The 25456-nt window shown below is 42.1% G+C and overlaps 1 protein-coding gene and 1 long non-coding RNA gene across 8 annotated transcripts in view; one reads left to right on the top strand and one right to left on the bottom strand.

Moving 5' to 3' along the window:
• The window catches only part of LOC116046999 (kinesin-like protein KIF13B), a 64437-nt gene that overhangs the window by 17810 nt on the left and 21171 nt on the right, over positions 1-25456 (top strand). For all 7 annotated transcript variants that reach the window (XM_036005510.1, XM_036005509.1, XM_036005508.1 and 4 more), the window contains 18 exons: positions 237-324; positions 470-604; positions 2917-3029; positions 4356-4467; positions 4980-5192; positions 5289-5399; positions 7096-7230; positions 8083-8213; positions 9115-9201; positions 9441-9631; positions 15282-15501; positions 17114-17276; positions 18303-18449; positions 18860-19009; positions 20479-20607; positions 22119-22292; positions 23304-23461; positions 24322-24454. In XM_036005510.1, coding sequence (XP_035861403.1) covers positions 237-324; positions 470-604; positions 2917-3029; positions 4356-4467; positions 4980-5192; positions 5289-5399; positions 7096-7230; positions 8083-8213; positions 9115-9201; positions 9441-9631; positions 15282-15501; positions 17114-17276; positions 18303-18449; positions 18860-19009; positions 20479-20607; positions 22119-22292; positions 23304-23461; positions 24322-24454 — 2590 coding nt within the window. The remainder of the gene's footprint in view (positions 1-236; positions 325-469; positions 605-2916; positions 3030-4355; positions 4468-4979; positions 5193-5288; positions 5400-7095; positions 7231-8082; positions 8214-9114; positions 9202-9440; positions 9632-15281; positions 15502-17113; positions 17277-18302; positions 18450-18859; positions 19010-20478; positions 20608-22118; positions 22293-23303; positions 23462-24321; positions 24455-25456) is intronic.
• LOC118495938 lies at positions 960-25456 on the bottom strand. Its single transcript, XR_004898389.1, has 3 exons — positions 25417-25456; positions 6472-6533; positions 960-1061 (listed from the first exon to the last, which is right to left on the bottom strand). It is a non-coding gene; the product is annotated as an uncharacterized LOC118495938 (long non-coding RNA).

The following is a 25456-nucleotide window of genomic DNA, read 5'->3' as shown; positions in this document are numbered from 1 at the left end:
ACGATATTGGAGGGAATGATCATTTTTTGTACCGAACAAAGATTTTTTTCTGTGTTTAGTCTGTGGGATATGTTTTGTAGGCTGGGATGTCTCTGCAGCACCACAATACTCCATTCAGAATGGTTCGACACATTGTTTGAATTGAACAAATATTGCATCAATTCATCATCTTTGCAATAGGTTGAGACAGAATAGGACTGAAGGACATAGGACTGATAACTGTCTCTTCTCTGTAGAAATCGCCAAGCGCTGAGAGTGAGAGAGCACAAAGTTTTGGGGCCTTATGTTGATGGCCTGTCTCGCCTGGCTGTGTCCTGCTACAAGGTACTTTATGAACTCTTGTCTAATTTCTCCTCTGATTTTCTTCTTGCTTTCATGACACTGTGTTTCCAAGGGGAACGAGACATTTGATAAAGTATGGTTTACAGACGAGACGTGTGTTTGTTTGTGGCGCCGGTGTCTCTGACAGGACATAGAGTCTCTGATGTCGGAAGGAAATAAATCTCGCACCGTGGCGGCCACAAATATGAATGAAGAGAGCAGCAGATCCCACGCTGTGTTCAACATCATCCTCACACACACACTCATGGACCTACAGTCTAAGGTAAGACAGACACACACACACACACACACACACACACACACACACACACACTCAGCATCAACTATTGACAACAGGATCATAACAATTCTCTTTCTTTACAAAATAAGGTACATTTCTTTTAAAGTTGACCTTAAATTCACTCTTATGTAGTGTTTTACTATTCAGTCAGCACTTTACAGCAATGCCAAATGAATGCAAACGTCATGATTCATTAATCTCTTAAAGGATAACTTTGTTTTGTTTTTTCAACCTGGACCCTATTTAAGTTACCGATGGGAACAACAATCTTTGAAACTGGTCTAGTATTAAGCAAGAACAAGCTACAATGTAACGTTAATGGACAATTGCGCATCTTCAATTTCCGTCCACTAAAAGTGCTCGTTTTGCCACTGACAGACTCAGGTTATTATTCTAAGTGTCTGAAAACATTATGGAAAGAATCCCTTCAGATATAGACCTTTTTGAGTAATTTTAACATTGTAAAACAGTGTCAAAGTAGACAGAAACAAAATAAAACGATCAAAAGCCGTCTTGGTTTGTCTTTACACTGTTCCAACAATCACCTCTCTGGTTTAGTTAAAATAAACCCTTAATTTATAGACTGGGTAAACCCAGAACAGTCTGCCGGCGATTTGATTTCTCCCTGCAGCTCAAGGCTGGAAACCTGTACGTCCATCTGTCCTGCTTCTGTTACAATTTTGCGGGGACCAATCACAAACTGGCTTATCCACCTGCCGCGCTATTGGCGGGTGTAACACGATGGTGATAGAGAAGCAACCAAGCAGCTTTTTGTTTACATTCAACATAGCAGCCACCGAAACGCAGCAACCCGTTGATGCCGCTGTCGCTGCTACGTCACCCGGGTCGTTGGTCTGATTGGTTGAAGGACTATCCAATTGCGTACAGAGTCATTTGAACTATGCCCGTTGATCACGCCTCTTGTGCAGTAGAAAATACAGAGCAGACTCCCCAGACTAATGTTCAATCTTAAAAGATTGAGCTTGGTCTGGTGATAGACAGACTACTTAATGTACCCATTTACATGTGGAAAAAACGTGGAAATACTGTATGCTGGCTCTATACAGGCTAACAGTATTGTTTATTTACATGGTTTCTGGTGAGTTTGGTGATGGCGATTTCGGAGCCAAACAAAAATCAAACAAAAATGATTTTACTCTTTAACAAAAAGGTTTATCTCTGTAGAGATCCTTTCTATAATGTTGTCAGACACTAACCACTATTTTCCACTGGGCGCGTCTGCGCTGCGTTCCGACTGCGCCGCTGTCTTGTTCCGTCCTCCACCATACCACACCCGGAGCATCTCAGAAGCGGAGCGTCTTGCCTGCCCGACCGGCAGATTTTATTGTCTCCACATGTACTTGAAAGAACAATCACGTGTTTATTCAGCTAGTATCTAACTCCATGCCTTCTCTTTTCTGGCGTTGTCCTTAAATAAAGAAGATCTGTAATGTCTTATTATGTTTTTCCACCTCCAAGATGAATCTCTCGTCGTCGGTGTTGGAGGAGGAGTTGTAGGAGACATATACGATATTGGGGGGTGTTTTTTGGTAAGTTGACTGGATGCTCTCGCTGTTTCACTTCCTGCCTGGCTGTCTGGATGGCCCACGTCTCGCGGGAAAATAGACCTGTCGCGTATCTTTAGTGGAGCGGAGAGCTGCTTCTGGGACGCGCCGTGACACGGGTGGTGGAATATCAAGCATTGACTTGAATGGCCGTAATTGCTCGCGGGGGTCGCGGCAATCTGAGCATGTAGGTGGCAAAAAACAGCACTTTTAGTGGACGTAAATTGACGGCGTATTTCGTGGCAGTTACAATAGAATAGAATACACTGTGTTGTCCCCAAGGGGAAATTTGTCTTGGGCATAGGGCTACAATCTGTTGCATCACAACACAAACACGTAACAGAAAAAAACGTTCTAAAATCGAAAAATCAACAGAAAAACATAAACATTAGATCAACAAAGCATCTTAGGACATAAAAGAAGGACACATATGACAATACGACATCTAAAATAGTAACTGTAATAACTACAGGGTTCTCGCTCAATACTGGACCAATTTCAAAGACTTTTTGTTCCCGTTCGTCACTTAGACACCTCTGCATGAGGAAATAGGGTCCAGGTTTAAAAAATACCGAAACGACCATTTAAGGTCATCTATAAATCTCCAGATTTGCAACTGGCCTTCAGAAAAGTTTGGCTCCACGCAATGACTGAAGAAGATGGAGGGATTTTAGAAATAAAGTTGACCATCATGTACGTCTCATGTGTGTCACCGTGTGTCTGCTCCAGACGAGCGGAGAGAAGGTGAGCAAGCTGAGTCTGGTGGATCTGGCTGGCAGCGAGCGCGCAGCCAAGACTGGAGCAGCGGGGGAGCGGCTGAAAGAAGGGAGTAACATCAATAAGTGAGTCAACAGAAAATGGATGCATGGCATGGCTCAACACTAAACTACAGAGGACACCTAAGGGGACATGACATACTTTTTTTTCTTTTTCTTGTGCGCACGAGAAGCTTTCTGGTACACATGCAAAAGTATCTCATGCTCACAAGAAACCAATCAAAGGCTAGCAAAATGATGCTAACAAAGTGCTGCTAACGTTATGTGGCTAGAGTTCATATTTCACATTCACAGCATGAAATCGGTTAACAGTTGCCTTATCATCTTTAACCCTCGTGTTGTCCTCCCGCCCACTATGCAACGTTTTGTTTTTCTCGGTCCAAATAAAAAAGAACTTTTTCTGCCGCTTTTTCCGACATTTTTGTCACTTTTGTTGTTTTTGTTACTTTTTTCCAAGTTTTTTTTTTCCTTTTTCCCGATGTTTTTGTCACTTGACGTTTTTGTTGGGTTTTTTTCTGCGCTTTTTTTGACATTTTGGGTTTTTTTGTGATGTTTTCTAAACTTTTTTCGTCAATTTTTTCACTTTTTTCAACTTTCTTTTATAAAAATAAAATTTCAAATGCTATAAAATTGAATAAAACACCCAAATTCGATTCGTTGTACGGAACCATCCACGTTATTTTGTTTTGGACATTTTGGTTGATAGAAACCAGGGTTCAAAATTAACTTTTTCGTCCACCAGCCAAATGGCTAGTGAATGTCCAAATTTGACCAGCCACTCAAAAGATTACCATTGTTTTTTGGCTGGTGAGTGAAGCAAATCTACCAGCCAATTGCATATTTTACCAGCATTTGGCTGGTAAATGGTGCTAATTTTGAACCCTGATAGAAACCCAAATTTCTGATATAGAAACGTTTAGAAAATGGGTCAAATTTGACCCGAGGACCACAGGAGGGTTAAAGCTTTAGTGTGTAACTTTTTGATATTAATGAACGTCCGTTACATTCAAGCCATTGCCAAATGAGTTGCTACAAAGCTAGTTAAGATTACCAGCTCCACACAACTCTCTCTGAAAATCCGGCTCCTCTGGCACCACCTACAGCCTGTAGTGTGATTTGCAAAAATCCATCGCTCCCTGTTCAGATGTGCCAATCAGGGCCGGGGTTGTGTTGTCTAACTGCGTGTCAATCACTGCTCATGCACACACATTCATTCTCCCTTGTGGGGGCAGGGGCTTAGGAGACCATTTTGGGCTTTAGTGGAAAGGGGGGAGGGACTGAGAAGTTGTTGATGTTCAAATTTGGCTGGATCTTCGTAAACATAACCTTTAATACTTCCCTCCCTTTGTCTTTCCTTTTGATTTCCCCCCCCCTCTGTGTCTCTCCCTCCAGGTCCCTCAGCACTCTGGGTTTAGTTATCTCGGCCTTGGCTGACCAGGGAGCAGGGAAGAACAGGAGCAAGTTTGTTCCCTACAGAGACTCTGTGCTGACCTGGCTGCTCAAGGTACGCACAGAAAATGACACAAACACCTTGTTCATACAGATTCCACGACAGACAAACAGGTTGATGTATGTGTATCTTCAGTTTCAGTTCCTTATGCATTTCATACCCACCTTTATCCACAACAGGGTGCTAGTACAATATGCATTTTTGAAATCTAAAGAAACTGGACTTTCAAGTCTCTGAGTAATTCATTTTCTGGTGTGGTTTCTGTTATTTTGCCCATTAAGTTTCCCCATTAGGACTCTCCTGGTTATTTTCATTAGCTTTTAAATTCAACTTCCTTGTAGATCTGTAATTGTGTTCAAAGTAGCTTTCTAAAACTTGCGTAAAACCTGCTCCCCCCTCAAACACAGCATTGCTCATAAATCACACGCTTTTCATGCATTTAGTTTTTAATTATTTCTCTAATGAAAGCAGTGGATTTCCTTAATTTTGGTTTGAGATTTTGTTTTTGTTTAAGGGACTTTTTACATCTTGTCTACTCAAAGGTTTGGCATTGTTTTTACCTGCAGGACAGCCTGGGAGGGAACAGCCGCACAGCCATGGTCGCCACCATCAGCCCGGCCGCGGACAACTACGACGAGACGCTGTCCACCCTGCGCTACGCCGACAGGGCCAAGAGCATCGTCAACCACGCCGTGGTCAACGAGGACCCCAACGCCAGGATCATCCGACAGCTCCGAGAGGAAGTGGAGAAACTGAAGGAGCAGCTCACCGAGGCTGAGGTTCAGATCCCTTTCGCCGGCACACGCATTGCGAATATTGAACGAATAGCCCAGTAATTTGCGGAGAGTGTAACGCATCTTCTGTCTGACTCTCAGTCTATGAAGGCCCCCGAGCTGAAGGACAGGCTGGAGGAGTCTGAGAAACTTATCCAAGAAATGACAGTCACCTGGGAGGACAAACTCCAGAAGACTGAGGCTATTGCACAGGTAACACGCACACACGCACACACACACACACACACACACACACACACACACACACACACACACACACACACACACACACACACACACAGCATCAGCTATTGACAACAATATTTTGAACTTAAAAAATAAGGGCAATTTATTTTAAAGGGGCGCTATGCAGTTTTGGCAATTTCTTCGCTGTTTTCTCGGTTTCTCTATAGAGCTCCCCCTACAGCTTCGGAATAGACATTTGGCAATACTGTTGTAAAAACTCGTTGGCGACTCTCCCCCCCCCCCTCCCACCTTCTCCCTCTGGTCACATGCATTTATTTTCAAGGACGCCAGCGAACGCACGGAGCCATGTCCTCTGAGGTTTTTCTCGAAATATTACCCTTCTCTCCCAGGTCCGTAACATTATTCTTTTTTTCCCACAATGGCCTTAGAACGCTGTCAGAGCAGAAGCAACTTGTGTTTGCCAACATCAAGCTGACAAGAAAACTCTGTGGCAGATAAAGTTTCTGATCAAAGATACTTATTAGTGCAACAGCAAGAACGCCAGGTCAGCATCGGATTTGCAGGCTTCTGCTACCCGGCCCAAAGTTGCAAGGGTGGTTTTTACGCTCACATGCACTAAGCGGGAAGCGAGACGACCACCATTCAACCCCGAAAAAAAGTCATATAACCATTCCAATGACTCCGAAGCTGTTCAGATAAAGTAAATTTAAGCTAAAAAAAAAACGGCATAGTTCCCCTTTAAATTCACTATTATGTAGTGTTTTACTATTTAGCCAGCTATTTGCCCAATGAATGCAAAGATCATGATCCATTAATCTCTTAAAGGGTAACTTTGTTTATTTTTCAACCTGGACCCTATTTAAGTTACCGAGGGAAACCACAATCTTTGAAACTGGTCCAGTATTAAGCAAGATCACTGCAGTTGGCAGCGGCGAAACAAGCTACAATGTAACGTTAATGGGCAAATGTGCACCTTCAATTTACGTCCACTAAAAGTGCTCATTTTGCCGCTGACAGGCTCAGATTATTATTCTCAGTGTCTGACAACATTACGGAAAGGATCCCTACAGAGGTCAACGTTTTTGTTAAAGAGTAAGATCCTTTTTGTTTAACATGAAACCAAAATCACCATCGCCAAACCTACCAGACTCTGTTTTACTCTTTTATTTTATCATCGTAAAACACACGTCATTCAAAGTAGACAGAAACTAAATAAAACGATCAAAAGCCGTCTTGGTTAGAAGCTATTGCGCAGGTAACACACACACACACAGACACAGAAACACACACACACACACACACACACACACACACACAAACACACACACACACAATCAGTTTCCCCTTGTAGAGATCAATAATACAAAAGTTAATCTTATGCTTGTTATACTTAATTAACATTTCTGTCGATTTCTTGCACTCAAACGAGTGCAACAGAGACATTTAATCAAACTGAGGAGATACAATTAAAAAGTGAGTCATTGCCAATGGATTTTTTTTCTTCTGTTCATTCGGTGTGACTTAATTCAACTTTAACTCAAGTTATTCACTAAGTTGTGTTCAGTGGGGAGGTTATTTTCACACTACGCTCATCTCAGCTCCTTCTCTTTTTCACTCTCGCATTGCTTTCATCAAGCAGCTGAAGAATAGAATAATCAACTAATCAATTAGTGCATCAAATGTGTTTTTTCCCCCCGTATAGGAGCGTCAGAGGCAGCTGGAGAGTCTGGGTATTTCCCTGCAGTCTTCTGGAATCCGAGTGGTGGATGACAAGTGTTTCCTGGTCAACCTTAACGCCGATCCTGCCCTCAACGAGCTGCTGGTCTACTACCTGAAGGTACTGGACACACACACACACACACACAGTCCAGAGCTGTGTACTGTACATGTAGAGGCTGACACACACACATGGGCACTCGGACACATACAGTACATGCACACATGGCTACTAGGGCTGGGACGATATGCTTTTGTCTCGATTTGATTCTTTCATGATACATGGGGTGCCGATTCGATTTTTATTGCAATTTTCATTTATTGAGATTCTAGAAGTACTGCGATTCTAGAAGTATTGCGTTTCTAGAAGTATTGCGGTTCTAGAAGTATTGCGATTCGATAGTATTGCGTATTGGGTTGTTTTTTTTTTCCTTCTTTAACAAAACCAAAAGTTGAATAGTACTTCTAGAGGCAATATATCATGAGACATTTCAACAAAAAAAAAAAAAAATGCATTTCACATGTCAGACAGTCAGTCTGACATTTATTTCATTTGTAAAGAAGAAAATAACGGGCGCCCGCTGTAGCAACTGAGCTAAGTGGTCGCCCATTATTTTCTTCTTTACAAATGAAATAAATGTATATAGAGGTCCTGTCAAAATAAAGGCCGGAAATGCCCCCCCCCAAAAAAAGAAGTTAATAACATGGATTTTCTGCTTTTGCTCTGTTTTGCTGTGTATATTATTTTCTATATTTTAACAAATTTGATGTAGTCGTCGCTTGCGGTAGCATATACGGTATAAACAGAAAATATTCAAGTGAATCCTTGGTAAAATAAAAAAAAAAAATTGATTCTGGGGAAAGAAATCGATTATAAAAGTTGTCGGCAAAAATCGGATACATAGGTGAATGGTTTTTTTTATTTTTATTTAATTTTTTCACCTCTAATGTCTCCTCTGTGTCCCGTATCCAGGAGCACACGCTTGTGGGCTCGGCCAACTCGCAGGACATCCAGCTGTGCGGGATGGCCATCCAAGCGGAGCACTGCGTCATCGACATCACCGAGGACAACGGCGTGGTGCTCAGTCCTCACCGCAACGCTCGGTATGTCGGCTACTCAGCCTGAATCGACGACACTGCAAGCCATGTTTGATTGATCGCTGGGACTTCACAGGGGACGTCTCTGTGCACCGCTGACTTTGCTTTCTCACACATTTGAACAGATATTATACACTGCTGGATGCTCCGTCAGCACTGAGAAATGTAACAGAACACAAGCCAGTTATAATTTGAGTACAGAAATGGAATACACCTGGAAACTCTACTTACATAAAATGATCACTTTGTATTTTGCATCTCCCTCAATTTACTTACCCTAAAAATCCAATTTCTATAATCAAAATATCCTTAAATACTTTGGATATTCTCCAACTATTCCCCTACAATGTCTTGGACGAGAAATAATACAATTATATAAAAAAATTGTATTAAAGGTGCTCTAAGCGATGTTGGGTGACATCACTTCTTGTTGACGTTCAAAGTATTGTTGAACGAAACGGAGGCTAGCTCGCCCCTCCCTGTTCCTCTTCCCATCCCCTCCCCCTCCCTTTCCGTGCACTAACTCCCCAACCCCCCCCCCCCCCCCAAATCCTTCTTGTCGGTTATTGGCTGGAACGCTGGGACACTGTTTGTTATGTTTGGTGGTGCAGGTTGGCGCAGTTTGTTTTTGTTGCCATTTGTGGAGCCTGGGCTGTCTACAGAGACAGCGTTTTTTCACAGTGTGTTCAGGGGACAGGCAGCTAGCGGATAGTGAGGAGATCTTTGCTGTATGTGACAAAAAAAAAATGTTGTAGCCTAAAAAGCGCGTGACATCGCTTAGAGCACCTTTAATAGTGATTCAATGAATCGTGACAGTTTTAAGTTACCTGTGAAAACAATCCATGATTTGTATTTGTTAATATCATGTTGTATCAATCTTTTTTTTTTTGTTGTTGTCACCCACTAGAACATGTTTGAACGGTGCTGCAGTCATCAGTCCAGTCCAGCTTCACCACGGTGACAGAATCCTGTGGGGAAACAACCACTTCTTCAGGTCTGTTTCCCCTGCAGAGACAGCGTTGACTTCTGTATCTGTATCTGTATCTGCGTGGTGTTTTTATTTCTAACACTGACATGCTTCAGCGGCATTTATTTACATGTTGATCATCACGCATCACTCTTCATTGTGTCTCTTCCCATATTCGCTACAACACACTTCCTCTTTCTGTCACTCACACTCTCGCACGCGTCCACACACAACCACCGCCCTCTCATGCACACACACACACACAGGATCAACCTGCCGAGGCATATGGTCCGCGCAGGAGCCGAGGACGAGGCGAGCAGCGCCGTGATGAAGACGTGTTTGAGCACAGAGCGGCTGGAGGTGGACTTTGACGCATCCAGCGACGTGTCGAGCGAGCTGAGCTTCGGCTACGAGTTTGCTCAGGCCGAAGTCATGATGAAAGGCATGGGCAACAACGGTGAGTCAGACTGAAAATGTCAAACAATGACATACTCTAGGTGTGCTTCCGTAAGAGAGATACAGTAACAGATACAGATAGCTTTATTCGTCCCCGAAGGGCAATTATATACACATTCATACTGCCAGTCATCAATGACAGAGGGAGCATAATAAAAAGGCATATGCAAAGTGCGAGATGCAAAAGTATAGCCTACAACAAGAAAAAATATTTGAAATAGCTGAAACTGAATAAAGATGATAAAGTACGATAAAGCGAGACAAAATCAAATTGATTAAGTGCCTAGTGTATTGCACATAACAAATTACAATCCACCAGTTGAATGAACGATGAAGATGAACAAATGTTTATTTATTATGGCACAGTAAATTAGATGCAGATGTGTTTCAGAAAAGGACCTTCCTTTGAGCATGTTTTCAGGCTGACAGTTGTGGTAAATAAAGTGACAGAGTGCATTACTCAACGTTTTTACACTGTTAACTCCTTATTGTGTCATAACGCTGAAATCAGATCTGAAAGATATGCACATATAGAGACACATTTCTAATTTAAAGAGAGACATTTTAAAGAAGAGCTGCGCCTCGCCCGTAAAGTGGACGGCGGCGGCAGTGGGGGGGGGGGCACAAAAAGCTGCGGTCAAGTCGGTCATTTCACAGCCGTTTCCAGCTGCCTTCAGGCTGAACAGGAAGTCACACAAACACTCACATCCTGTTAGGTCCGATTTCATAAACTGTTATCATATATCAGCTTGTACACAGTCTCCAGTTGTTTTTATTATGACAGAGTAGCTTTCAAAATGCTCTACATGTGATCTGTTGCTGATCTTAATAAACAACAGACTGTAGATGATCCGTAGTCTGAACGGATTTAGGGCCGTATCTTAACAATCTCAGCGCACGGCGTGCAGCGCCTGGCGCAGGTGCGTTTAGGGCGTGTCCAAATCTACTTTTGCTAGTTTGACGGCGGAAAAAAAGGGTCCATGCGCCGGGTGCATGGTTCAAAAGGGTTGTACTTAGTGCCTTAATTAATTCATACGTGTGTTTTGGGCGTAACATGCAATAAACCAACCAGAGTGTCATCTCCCATTCCCTTTAAAAGCCAGGCGCGTTTGTACCTTGGCACATTGCTAATATGATGGCGGATTTGCACCGTAATATCTTTATTTGTAATCTTGTGCATGTTTGTGTGCTGCTGCGCTTCCCTGTGTGTGTAACAAGCATAGTGTGCACGCGCTGTGCACGAGCCTAGGCACATTTTACTAATGAGCTGTTAAAATAACAATGAAATGCTGCGCTATTGACTTTAGACCAGGTTTTTGTTGGTCAATGGCACGATCACTTCCCGCTGTTGTGATTGGTCAACCAAATTCAACCAAGTGACATCTCTGGGCAGGCTGTGCTTGCTCAGGCAGCACCAATGGGCAGCACTTAAAAAAAACAAAAACTGGTCTGGCGTTCTCAAGCAATGACATCACTAATTGAGGAATTTCAAACAGGAATGTGGGCGAGGCGTTTCAGGCAGTTGAGAAAAAGAGCAGTCAGTGGGAGAGAAAGCTTCATTTGTTTTTTTGTACTTATATACATCTATTACATACACACAAAAACCCCCAAACATCCCCAAAAACATATTAGGGGCTCGTTAAAGGTGCTCTAAGCGATGTCACGTGTTCTTTAGGCTACAACATTTTTTGTCACGTACAGCAAACATCTCCTCACTATCCGCCTAGCTGCCTGTCCCCTGAACACACTGTAAAAAAACGCGGTCTCTGTAGACAGCCCAGGCTCCACAAACATAAACAGTCTACCAGCGTTCCAGCCAATAACCGACAAGAAGGATTTGGGGGTGGGGGTTGGGGGGTTAGTGCGCGGAAGGGAGGGGGAGGGGACGGGATGAGGAGGAGGGAAGGGCGAGCTAGCCTCCGTTTTGTTTGACAATACTTCGAACTTCAACAAGAAGTGACGTCACCCAACATCGCTTAGAGCACCTTTAAATCTACTTTGGTTGGATCGTCCACCCAAGCACCTGTATACTTGTTCTTTGTACCATTTTAAACTCCTATGCTATACTCTTTGTGTCCGTGTGCGGAAGTACGACCTGTAGTTCTGGCCTGTGAGTAGGGAGATCTGGGCATCTGGTAAGATGGAGGGAAGTTTATCACAGTTACACATACTGCCACATTTTTTGTTTTTTTAAGTTGGTTGAATATGGGCGAAGTATCCCTTTTATCGATTGATGAAGTTGACGATCACAGGGATACAAGTGAGGAGCTCCGAGTAATAGTATATAACTAGGCCTGTGACAATTATGAAATAATTGTCTAGTGGCAATTTTTTTATGTAATCGCCGTTTCTTTGTTCAACTGCAAATAATTGCTAACATTAGCTACGGTCCTAAGGGGATTGATTTGGTTTAGATGTTTAGATGTGCCAAAGTGATTATCGGTGCTTTGTTTTATTGATGAGGATAAATGTTCTACTGTCAATTTTTCGGGCATTTTCAGGCCTTTATTGTTTATAGGACAGCTTAGACTTGAAAGGGTAGAGAGAAGGGGGACGACATTCTCGTCCTTTGCTGCAAAGGTTGCAGGTTGGAACCGAACCCGCGGCCGCTGCGGCAAGGACTGAGCCTATGCGTATGGGCGTGTGCTCTACCAGGTGAGCTACCCAGACGCCCAATTTTATGTTAATTTAAGAAAAAATACGTTTGACATAATATTAAAATGATATAATAATATAATAAAGATGCATAGGCTGTGTACCTGTGTTATTACGTTATCTTGGTCACATGACAGTGATATAACCAAAATATGTATCCTGGGATTCATTCAAAACTTTTAAGTTGTTTGACCAAGTAATACACAAATAAATACTTTCAAATTTGACTGAAAAAGACAATTATATTGTTAATCGCAGTTATTTCGGAGACAATTCATTTTAACGGTAAAAATTTGGAATGGCTACAGCTCTATTTATAATTTAGCTGAAGCTAATGCTACCACAGTAGTTGGTTAACCGGCGTAAGCGAGGAGATGTTATACCTGAACTGGAGTCACCCCCAAGGTCACACGTGATTTTGTCGATATAAATATTCGACCTGCGCGAGACAGAAGATATTCTTTAGCACTGGCAGCCAAGGATGAAATAAAAATTTTAAAATGGGTCACAAAAGATATTATTTTTTTAACAAGACTAAGACTCTATAGTTTTTGGACAACAATGGAGCTCAATGGCACAGAGGAATACGAAATATTAGGCTTTGAATACTAGGATTGCCTCGTTTGTTTTGGTCATTTTCTTTCAAGAATAAGAGAGAATAGCTTACTGTTTAAATTAACCAGTCCCATTTTTAAAGCTTCATCAAAAGCACAGGATGTCCACCCAGTTACTCCAAACAGCTTGTGTGCAGTATAATCCAAATATTTAGACCTCAAATGATTCCACTGAGGTTCCAAAAAGTTCAATATTTACCCCTTTAATCTACATTTTCCACAATGTTCTGATTGTGTAAAGCCTGCAGTGCTCCGAAAGAAAACTCTGCTTGCCAAAATAGAGATAATGAGGTAAATATTGGATTTTGGACAAACAATGAGTGCAGTCCTGTGAGGCAGTGCCAGCTTATTTGGGGTTGACTAAACAATGACAGAATTTTTCACTTTAGGATGGACATGTCAAACTCAACTTCACTAAGGGCCACACTGGAAAATGAGAATCACATCCAGGGCCAGACATGTATAGTTTATTGACATGCTTTTATTTTGAAAAAGTCAAATATCTTTGACTTTTTTTTATTGTATGTCTCATATAGCTTTCTCAAGTTTTCACAACCTGAAATCGAAAACTTGGTTACACTTTACTTGAAGGTATCTACATAAGAGTGGCATGACACTGTCATGAACTTGTCATAAACATTATAAACAAGTCATAAACATTTATGACATAACGCTTCTTTTAGTAAGTGTCATTCGGGTTTTTGTCATGACAAGTTAGGTTTAGGGTTCATGTGTCATGTCACTCTTATCTAGATACCTTCAAGTAAAGTGTTACCGAAAACTCTCTGGTTCTTTAGACATCTGTTGTCTCAAAGTCGGCAAATCTGCCAAATTCTGCTTTGAGTAATTGCAGTTTGAAAACCGTTTCCTGTCTTTTTGCTTTGGCGCACAACTAGGCTCACCAAAATGTATTGTTAAAATTGATAGGCGGGCCGGATCAACATTTGCAATGGGCCGGGTTCGGCCCGCGGGCCTTGAGTTTGACTCGTGTGCTCTAGATGTTATATTTAATTTGATAAGACAGAATAGTACATTAGAAACTTCTTCACACTAACTTCTCCTCTCTCTCTCCTTCGAGTTATTATGGATCCCATTGCAGTCCTAGGTAAGTCCCGCCCTACGAAGCAGTCTGATTGGTTGAGGTTAGGCATTGACCCCGTGTAGTTAAGGTTAGGATAGCTGATTGGTCAGGGGATAGGACCTGAACAAATCAGGTTCTGTTACCTTGCGCGAGCATGGACGCCTGGCCAATCGTAGGAAGCGAATGCGAAACAGTAAGGGTTGAGAAACGCCACGTCGGGAAAGTACTGTAAATATAAAACCCACTTGACCGTTTGGGCACTATCGTATCATATATGACGTTATCGTTGTTATGCCCCATCAGAGAAGGCTTGTTGATGATTTGATTGGAATTTGCCGTTGGCCAATCAAGAATTGAGCTGCCGCTTGATGCTTTTGGTGTTTTTTTTTTTTTTTTATATATATTTCTTTACTCTTTTGATGCTTAAAATGTTTCACTGTATTTACGATGTTTTTGTTTACGTTTTTTTTTACGCTTCTTTTTCAAAGTTTTACATTTTTCTCTATTATTTGACATTTTTTTCCTTGAAATTTTTTTTTAAAGGGGCTGGTAAAAATTGACTTAGGGCAGGTAGATTTTTTTTTTGTGAAAAGTGAAAAAGAACGTTAGCGTTAAAGGTCCCAAGGCATGGAAATTTCACTTTATGAGTTTTTTTAACATTAATATGAGTTCCCCCAGCCTGTCTATGGTCCCCCAGTGGCTAGAAATGGTGATAGGTGTAAACCGAGCCCTGGGTATCCTGCTCTGCCTTTGAGAAAATGAAAGCTCAGATGGGCCGATCAGGAATCTTCCCTGTATGACGACATAAGGGGAAAGGTTACCTCCCATGATGTCAGAGAGACATCATGGCTTGCAAACGAGCGAAGCATGGCAGTTGGTCAAGGCCACACCCCCACCCTCCACCTTGCCCCCCCTCTCCTCAGTAGCATTTAAAGCTACAGACACAGAAATGGCTCATACTAAGGAAAGCTCATTGTGGGGCTGGCTCTAGTGGCTGTAATTCTGCACCAAGGCTGAATTTCGGGAAAGAGACTTCAGATACAGTATTAGGGGACCACTAAGGCCTATATAAAAGAGACTTCAGATACAGTATAAGGGGACCACTAAGGCCTATATAAAAGAGACTTCAGATACAGTATTAGGGGACCACTAAGGCCTATATAGAAGCATCCAAAAAGCATCATGTCATAGGATCTTTAAACCCTGGCTACTGAAGGGCGGTTCTTGCCTAGATCTGCAGTGGGTTCCATAATAACACCTCTTCCTCCTCTCTCCATCCTCTGGCTCCTCCTCCTCCTCAGACCCTTTGCAGGCGGTGTTACAGACCCTGGAGAGGCAGCACGAGGAGGAGAAGCGCTGTGCCCTGGAGCGCCAGAGGCAGATGTACGAACAGGAGCTGCGGCAGCTCCGCCAGAGGCTTACTCCTGAGAAACCCTCACGCGGCCTGGACACAGCAGGCACTGCTGCTGCTGTGACATCACCCAGCACCAACAAGCGCATGCGCCGCTGGAGCGAGGACAGGTGAGACGCAACGGGGAGGATGTGAAACCTTTACTGACCCCTGTTGGCAGTAAAGGGCGTTTTCACATACAGTCCTCTTTGAACAAACCAAACTCAGTCCTCTTATGGTGCTGACACACCAACCCGATAATCGGCCGTTGGACAGTCTGGCGAGGTCAGTGACTCGAGTCTGTTCGGTGTGTTCCGTGCCGTTGTCCGTCGGAGGAGACGTCGGCCTTTATTTTGGCCGACCCGACATGCTCAGTCGGAGACAGGGCAGTCTGGACTCACCCGGAAATGGCGAGCGGATGAGCCTCTCAAAATCTGACGAAAATCTTTTAAACTGACCTTTGTCAAGCTGAAATGAAGACAGATTCAGCAACAGCATGGCCTATTTCTCGCTTAAAATGTTTTCAGAAAAACGTTTCGGTGAACTATTTTAGTACAATATGAGATCGTATTCTGAACAAGCCGCCATGACAGTCTGGCTGTGAATTTCTGGAGACAAAAGAATCACGTGACACTTTCGTCCAATCAGCTGCCGGTTTTCATTTTCTGGAAAACAATACAGAGAAGCGCCGCCTGCTGCTATGGAGACGTATTATGTTTCGCGCAGAGCGTACGCTCAAGTTGGCGTCGCCTCAGTGTGTTTTGAGGCATTTTTTTGGACCTCGGGGACCCGGCTGATCAGTCCGACGGTCGGGCGTCTGGTTGGTGTGTAACAGCTCTTAAAGAGGACCAAAAAGTGGACCAACAGAAAAGGGACTCCCGTCTTTTTGTGTTGACATTGTCAGTTTACTTGAAAGAGGACTCAGTTTTCTTTCTGGTCCACTTCAGCTCAGGGCTACAATATATACAGATCAAAAGGCAAAGCGAACCTGAAGCGTGTTGTGTTCACAATGCACAGGTGAAAGGAACCGCAACGCGGACTTGAAGCCAACCGTACTCAGAGGGGTCTGAGTCCCCTTGGAGTGTTCACATATGCGCAGAAAATGCTGATTAATAGGTGTTGAGGGCTGAAACAGTGTGTGTGAAACAAGTGTAAAAAAACGCCCTAAGTCAGATTTCATAGCTGCTTTGTAAAACTTTTTGACCATGTGTTCTCACACATTATTTATTGATTTGTTCATTTACATTATTTATTTTCTATGGGTTTTTGTGGTGTGTGCGTATATACATACAGTATGTAGCAAATTGTAAAGAATGTGTTAAAGATAGGATATGATATAAATATTAAGTAAGTATTATATAGTACTGGAAAAGGTGTAGGATTAAATAAGCTTTTGCTGCTTCCTACTCCTTTTCGGACATGTTAAGTTAATATTGTGTTTTTGTTCTATTAGTTGTTGTTTTTTTAAGATTATTTTTTGGGCTTTTCCGCCTTTATTTTGACAGGACAGCTAGGTGAGAAAGGGGAGAGAGAGAGGGGGAAGACATGCAGGAAATTGTCACAGGTCGGATTCGAACCCTGGACCTCTCCGTCGAGGCATAAGCCTCTCAGTATATGTGCGCCTGCTCTACCCACTGAGCCAACCCGGCCACGTTCTTTTAGTTTTTATTGTATCTTTTTATTTGTTTTATTTTTTACACGTTCAAAATAAAGCATTCATTCAACTTTGTGTTTGTGGTTCAGAGAAGCGATGATGACTCGCAGCCTGCGGCGCCTGAGGGAGCAGATAGTTCGGGCCAACCTGCTGGCACAGGAGGCCGGCTTCATCGCCGAGGAGCTCAGCAAGAGGACGGAGTACCTGGTCACTCTGCAGATACCTGCTGCCAACCTGGATGCCAACAGGAAGGTAGTGTGGGCGTTACAGAATCCTAAACGTAATCAACACAACGGCCAAGGAAGGAACAAGATGTCAAAGTACCAAACACTCGCTTTGATCGACTTGGACTGGAGTCGCACTTGAGTCGCAAACACAGTGACCTCAGACTCGACTCGGACTCTAGATGCGAGACTCGTAAAAAAGACGTTTTTAGAAAACGTCTGATGAGCTGAATGTTATTCCCCTCCCTACGTAACACGTAATACATAACGTATCTGCTGTGTGCGGCCACACATGGGAGATGATGGCATAATGTGCCATTCATTACCAGCTTTGGCTTTTAAAACTTCATATCACAAGGCCCACACAAAAGAAGCGCTATTGCGAAAAATATGTGGACTCTAGCTCAGAGACTTGTGGGCATCTCTGACTTCAGGTACTTTTACTTTTAAGTTCAAAATATCATGTTGTTTTTTCATACTGTGGTGCAGGAGTTTTCAAAGTCTGAGAGTAAATTGAAACAACTGCGACTCCCATTTTGGCAGAATAGCACCATTAAAAATATGCTATGGAAGTATAGACATTTAATATTGGATTACTTTGATACTGAAAAAATCTTAAAAGACATGATGATTCTCAAGCAAGTCCTGGCAAGTTATAAAGAACCTATTTTTTCTGTCATTTGACTATGATTACTTGTGATGGACATCGGAGATAATGATATCCTCACATGGTGAGGATAGGAAGGAAAACCATACTGTATCTAAAATAAATGTATCACGTCTGCGTGGTCAGATTTGAGTTTTGACTTCGAGGAGTACGAATTGTGCAATCAGGCACTAAGGATTTTACTGTACCTTGATTGACTGTGTTGGTAAGCGGGCCAAATCAGCGGCCTAACTACAATAACAAACTCTGGTGTGCTCCCAGTGTATGGTTTGGAAAATGGTTGGCTGCAATACAAGTGGTATCATATGCATGATATGCTGTTCCTCTGCTTGGATTTTCAGGACAACATGAATGAAAAGCCGTTTTCTCTCTCCCCCATTTCTATAGCGTGATGTAGTATTGAGTGAGCCGGCCGTCCAGGTTCGCCGTAAAAGTAAAGGGAAGCAGATCTGGGCTCTGGAAAAGCTGGAGAACAGGCTGGTGGACATGAGGGAACTCTACCAGGAGTGGAAGGACTTTGATGAAGACAACTCTGTGAGTGAATAGCGATAAGAGACCCACGGACTCGGATACATTAATTACATTATAATCTGTAGAACATTTAGTGTTCTATTTAGTTTTGTATGTGTAGATATGTCAGTTAATTTCTGTCAGAATTCATCTGCTCGCTTTCATGTGTGCCATTTTGCATCCCTGATTGATTAAATGCTTGACAGAAGGGACGCAAAATAAGCACGGTGAACAAAGAATAATGGAGATAAAACATGGACAAATATGCTTAACTCAGTTAGAGAAATAATCTGAGAGTCACAGCGAAAAGTCCTGATGGGACTTTAGATTTCCAGTTTCGCAAACCATACAGTTTAACATTTGCACAATATCTGTGGAGTTCAGGAAGACCCTGAAGTCCAACAAGTGATTTATTCATCGTTCTCCCGATGCAGGTGATGCGCTCCTATTTCAAACGTGCCGACCCGTTCTTCGATGAACAGGAGAACCACAGTCTGATCGGTGTGGCCAACGTTTTCCTGGCCTGTCTGTTCCACGACGTCAAGCTGCAATACGCAGTGCCCATCATCAACCAGAATGGAGAGGTAGGAGCTCACTGGGAGCAGTGAATGAGTTTGTTCTTAGGGCGCTTTCACACCTGCCTCATTTAGTCCAGTTGAATGGCACTAGAGTTGGTTCCCCCCCCCCCTTGGTGCGGTTCGTTTGGACAGGCGGGAACACACCAGGAACACGTTCCAAATGAATGTGAATGTTCAGTATGTGCTGGGTGTGTAAATAGGTTTGCTAACAAGTTCACCATATCTACTAGCCTGGCATACCCAGACTAATTCGCAAACATGTATTAGTCTGGAACCTCTCCTTTCATTTTCGATTTCTGAGGGGAAAGACCAAAGCACTGACCAAAGTGCCTCTGTATGCTATTAGATTGAATTATATAATTTAATGCAGGTTTGATTGCAGAACTTTGGAGACCAATACAGAGAGCAAAGAGCCCCAAGTGATGTTTAAAAGTTACTTATATAAGGGTAGAAAAGCAATCAAATATTTGCACTTTGTAAAGCTGTAACCAGTAAATGCTTAGGAGATTTTTTTTGTTTACTTGATATGTCTAAAAAGGTTATTAGATTTTCAAAGTTGTTCCTGTCGAATCAAATTAAAGGCGCTGTAAGTAGGATTGCGAAGATCCAGGACCAAAAATGTTTAACATCGACAACTTCTCAGTCCCTGGATTTTTTTTTTTAAATGACCTGCTTAAATGTAGTTCTACTGGAACATAGGGTCAGTTTCAACAAATATGACAGAAAGTTAGTTTTATAAGGCTTACCTACTGCACCTTTAACTAATCATGTCAGTGGTAATTAGCAATTTTGTGACATAATCTTTTTTATTGAAGTATTTTTTGTTGTTGTTGCTTACTTTGATTACAAGGCCTGGCATGACAATGACATGGGCCTATCTTTATGTACTCCTTGATAATAAGCCTCACTGACCAAGAAACAATACATTTGACCAGGAAATGTAATTTCTTGGTAACCAAACTAAACCCTAGAAAAGACAAAAGAAAGAAAGACATGGTGGCTCCCTGTAGGGCTGGGCAATATATCGATAATGTATCGACACTGATGTATGAAACTAGATATCGTCTTAAATGTTAGATATCATAATATCGTAATACGAAACAAGTGTTGTCTTTTTCTGCTTTTAAAGGCTGCATTACAGTAACGTGATGTCATATTCTGAACTTCCCAGACTGTTTTAGCTGTTCTATTATTTACCTTTACCTAGTTAGTTATTATATCCACGTTACTGGTGATTATTTATCTAAAATGTCATTGTCGGTGTATTTAGTGAAAGCACCAATTGGCAACCCTACAATATGGCCGCAATATTGATATCGAGGTATTTGGTCAAAAATATCGTGAAATATTGTTTCTCTATATCGCCCAGCTCTAGCTCCCTGCCAAACTGACAAATAGCATTGAGCCTGTGCTGCTGTGTGTGTGTGTGTGTGTGTGTGTGTGTGTGTGTGTGTGTGTGTGTTTCTGTGTGTCAGGTGGCCGGTCGGCTGCATGTGGAGGTGTGGCGGGGTACAGAGGGCTCTGAGGAGGAAAGCCCTGTACAGTCTATACTTCAGCACAGCAACACAGACAGAGATCCACAGGAGCGCAAACTGGACTGTGTGGTGAGAACATGCAAATGTAGCCTCATTAACAGGCCTGTTTATCATGTGATTTAGTTATAACTGAGCCCAATCCAGGAAGATATTCATGAAAACCCCATGATAATCTGGATCACATGCCTCCTCTCACTGACATACAAGTCTGGATCCTCTATGCCAGTCTTTCTCAAATGGGGGTACGTGTTAACCTGGGGGTACTTTGGAGTACTGCATCATAACTCATACCAATAATGTTTTGCGCTGGTCAGAGGTTACCTGGATAACAAAAACCAATTCAAAGGGGGTACAATATTAAAAAAAAGTTTGAGAACCACTGCTCTATGCTGTAGCTGTTCAGTGTAAGTGAGTGTTGACAGTGCTGCCAGTGGGAAAATAGTTCCAGATTAATAATGGATCTGGCAGACAGTCAAATAGTTGTGTCTTCTGTCTGTTGTGAGTTTCTCCAGCTCACTGTACTGTAAAAATGTGACAAGTGTAATTAAATCTGGGTTCGGCGTTATATCCTGTTTGTCTGGTGATTCTGTTTTTCTTATGATGAAATGAAATAGAAGACCGGAGCTCTTTGCTTACGAAATCTTACATATTGACCTAAGTCATTTTCCCCTGTGTGTAAAAAATATTAGGAGAGCCAAACTAAAATTGAACAGACCAACACGTTTCTAAAGCAACCTTGTTTTCTGTTTATGTCTGGTCTGCAACTCTCTCTTGAACCCTGAGATTCAAACTGACAGAAACCAACAAATGACAGTGTTTGTTAGAGCTGTAACAATTACAAATGTTCCCATACAATTAATTGTCTCAGAAATAATTACAAAAAACAATATAATTGTCTCTTTCAGTCAAATTTTAAAATGACTTTTTCAAACGCACTAAAGTTTTGAGGAATCCCAGGATAGATCTTTTTTTTTTAACAATGTTTTTATTCATTTTCATTCAAACACAATTTTCATAATTATTTTATATTCTTGGGGTTTCAGATTCCGATTTGTTCAGGATACGTCCTTTGGTTACATCACTGTTATGTGATCCATATGATGTAACGTTTTGCACAACGAGGCGTCTTTAAAGCTGCAAAAAATAGTCATCACTATTGGCAACTATATTGCAAAATAGTCATCATTGCTTCTTTACTTAAGTTTTTCTGCTGATTTATTTAATCAGCGTGTTTGTCGGGCAGATTTCAGCCCAGAAACACGATCATGCTCAATTTCTCTGGCTTGGGTCAGCTACAGCCCAGGATTTGCCCAACAAGTGACAGCTGCCGCTAGCGTAGCTTTAGTAATCCCGTGTATAATTACAATTTAGCTTATCTAAAGAAAATCAACAATTACCATTAACAGCCATACCCCTTAGGACCTTAACTAATGTTAGCAATGAATGGCGGTTAAAACAAAGAAACCACCGTTACGTAAAAAGATTGCGATTAGACAATTCTGTAATACTTGTTACAGGCCTAGCGTTTGCTTATCATTACCTGTGTAGGTGAGTGCATTTCCCCGTCTCTGCTCTCTCAGGTGAACATCCTCCAGGCCAACGGTCTGCCTCGCCACCTGTCCAACTTTGTCTTCTGTCAGTACCACTTCTGGGGGCAGGATGAGTCGGTGTTCATCGCTCCAGAGGTGGAGCCATCCAGCTCGTCCTCCACCTCCAGAGACCCTCAGTGCACTGTGGTCTTCGACAGCGCCAAGGTAACATTTTCAATGAAAGTTTTCATATCTCACTCACTCACACACACACACACACACACACACACACACACACGCACACACACACACACACACACACACACATTATCTCAAACACTTATTCACTCTCTTCAGCACCATTATAAGAAATAAACAAGACAATAAACTTAAAGGGTAATTTCAGGTTATTTTCAACCTGAAATTACCTTCAACCTTCAACCTTTTCCTATGTTTTTGTGTGTAGGATGATGGCAGCAACAATCTTTGAAATTGGTCCAGTATTAAGCAAGAACGCTGTAACCAGCAGCCACAGACTGGGCTGCAATGTAATCCTATAGGGCAAATGTGCATCGTCAATTTTGGTCCACTAAAAGGGCTGTTTTTGCCACTGACAGGCTCAGATTAACATTCTAAGTGTCTGACAACATCATGGAAAGCATCCCTACAGAGATAGACCTTTAAAACATCTTTAATAAACTTTCTGTTTAACCAGAAACAGCTCTGAAGTCGCTAGCGCTAAACCCACCAGACTCCATTTAAAAAAGCAATACTCTTAGCGTGTATAGAGCCAACATATTTTCACATGTATATCGGTAAACTATGTGTTTATTTCAACCAGAACTAGAGTTGTGATTGTTGGTAGAGTGGAAGAATGACCCAAAACAGCTTTTCATAGTTTTGTTTTGTTTCTGTCGACTTTGAATGAAGTGTGTTTTACACACAATTGCCCTATAACGTACACTGTAGCTTGTTTCACTGACTGTCGACAGCAGCGGTCTTGCCTAATACTGGACCAATGTCAAGGATTGTTGTTCCCATCAGTCACTTAGACACAAACATATAGGAAAAAGGGTCCAGTTTGAAGAAAAAAAAAAATGACGTTACCCTTTAAGTTAATTCACTACCAACACCACAAGTAAACAAAGGAAGTAATGAAACGACAATGGCGAGGTGATTGTAAGTTTAAGAAGATGTCAATTTGAACAAAATGTCTTATTCTTCTAACTTTTTTAGGAGTTCTCTGTGCCAGTGTCGGAGGACTTTGTGGATTATTTGGCAGAGGGAGCGGTGGCCATTGAAGTGTACGGCCACAAGCAGGCCAACCATCGGAGGAACCTGGCACTGTGGGACCTAGGAGTGATTCAAGCCAAGACCCGAACCCTCAGAGAAAGGTGTGTTGACACAAATGCACACATCCAAGTCCACTCCACTCTCATAGGGTAATTTTGGTTGTTTTTTCAACCTGGACTCTATATCTAATGCATTGGTATCTAAGTGACTAATGTGAACAAAAATCTTGGTCCAGTATTAAGCGAGAATGCTGTAACCGGCATCCACGAACAGGGCTACAGTGTAATCCTATAGGGCAAATTCGGACCTTCAATTTCAGCCTACTAATGGCGCTTACCCACTCGACTCGACCGGAATTCCCCCTTCCTTCTTTTTCCATTGCAGATTTAGTACCGCCTCATGCGTGAGGCGAGCGTGGCTGGTCGTCATAGCGACGCTGCAGGATTTGGGTTGTTTCATGTTAAACAAAAAGGATTTCTCTATAACGTTGTCAGACACTAATAATCTGAGCCTGTCAGTGGCTAAACAACTTTTTTGGACATAAATTGAAGGTGCGCAATTGCTCAATAACTTACTTTGTAGCTTGTTTCGCGGTCTTGCTTAATACTGGACCAATTTTAAAGATTGTTGTTCCCATCAGTCACTTAGACACAAAAACATTGGAAAATAGGGTCCAGGTTGAATTAAAAAAATAAAACAAGTTACCCTTTAAATTGCATTTTCTGAAAAGTAAGAAAATAAGGTTAGTTTAGATAATTATAGTCTCATATTATCTCTTAACACAGTGATGCTAAAATATGAATGCTATTTTAGTGTCTGTTTCACCCTCTAATGGTAAAATAGGCCAACAGGGCCTATCCACGAAAACCTCAATATCTACAAAGGTTGTCATAACCTTTAACAGTATGTTTTAATAAAATGCTAGGCTCTGAACTGATGTGTGTCCGTGCTGTACCTGCAGGTGGAGCGAGGTGACCCGCCGCCTGGAGTTGTGGGTGCAGCTGAGTGAGCTGAACGAGGTGGGAGAGTTCTGCGCTGTAGAGGTTCTTCCCGCCAAAGACGTGCGCACAGGAGGAGTCTTCCAGCTCCGACAGGTATCCTGGATCTTTGTTTGTTTGTAGATTGGAAGATCATTTGTATTTGTGGTGTATTCATTTGAACCAGGGACACTGCTTGAATGTTATTTTCTACTATTATACTGATGATGTGAACCGATGAGTTTTCCATTTTCTGTAGGTAAAGTTGATTTATATAGCACACAACAGAAAGTGCTTCACAGGCAAAATTAATACTTGCATTAAAACAAAATCAATCACAATCAAAAATCATAAAAAGCACAATAAATCCTAGTAAAATACAAACGCATAAATACAAAGTAGTACAGTCAACAATGTGGCTAAATGAACGCCTGACTAAAAAGACTTTAGCTGCCTTTAAAGATTTCAACAGATGCATGCACTCTTACAACATGTGGCAAAGGGTTCCACAGTGTAGGAGCGATTGTTTCAAAAGCCCTATCACCGTTAGTTTTCAGCCTAGTATGGGGAACAGCCAGTAAGCCCTGATCTGAGGACCAAGTTCTGCTGACAACATACGGGTGCAGCAGATCACTTATGTAAGCCGGTGTCTGACCATTGATGGCTCTGTAGGTAATGACAAGAATCTTAAACTGGTTCCTGAATTCAACAGGCAGCCAGTGCAATGAGGCCAAGATAGGGGTCTGTCTGCACTGTAAAGGGTAACTACCGTTTTTTTCAACCTGGACCCTGTTTTCCTATGTTTTTGTGTCTAAGTGACTGATGGGGACAACAATCTATTAAGCGAGATTGCTGCAGTCGGTAGTGGTGAATCAAGCTACAATGTAAGCTAATAGGGCAATTGTCTAGCTTGTATTTACCTTCACAAAAGTGCTCGTTTTGCCACTGACAGGCTCAGATTAATATTCTAAGAGTCTGACAACATTATGGAAAGGATTTCTAAGGAGGTCGACCTTTCTGTTTAAGAGTAAGATCCTTTTTTTAAACATAAAAAAGAAGCAAAATGTTGTTCGCTAAACCCACCAGACTCCATGTAAATAAACAGTAATTTTAGCATTG

Source organism: Sander lucioperca, chromosome 9, assembly GCF_008315115.2.
Source record: "Sander lucioperca isolate FBNREF2018 chromosome 9, SLUC_FBN_1.2, whole genome shotgun sequence".
Lineage (NCBI taxonomy): Eukaryota > Metazoa > Chordata > Actinopteri > Perciformes > Percidae > Sander > Sander lucioperca.
Note: the sequence above shows the minus strand (reverse complement) of the source record. Positions and strands in the feature narration are given on the sequence as shown.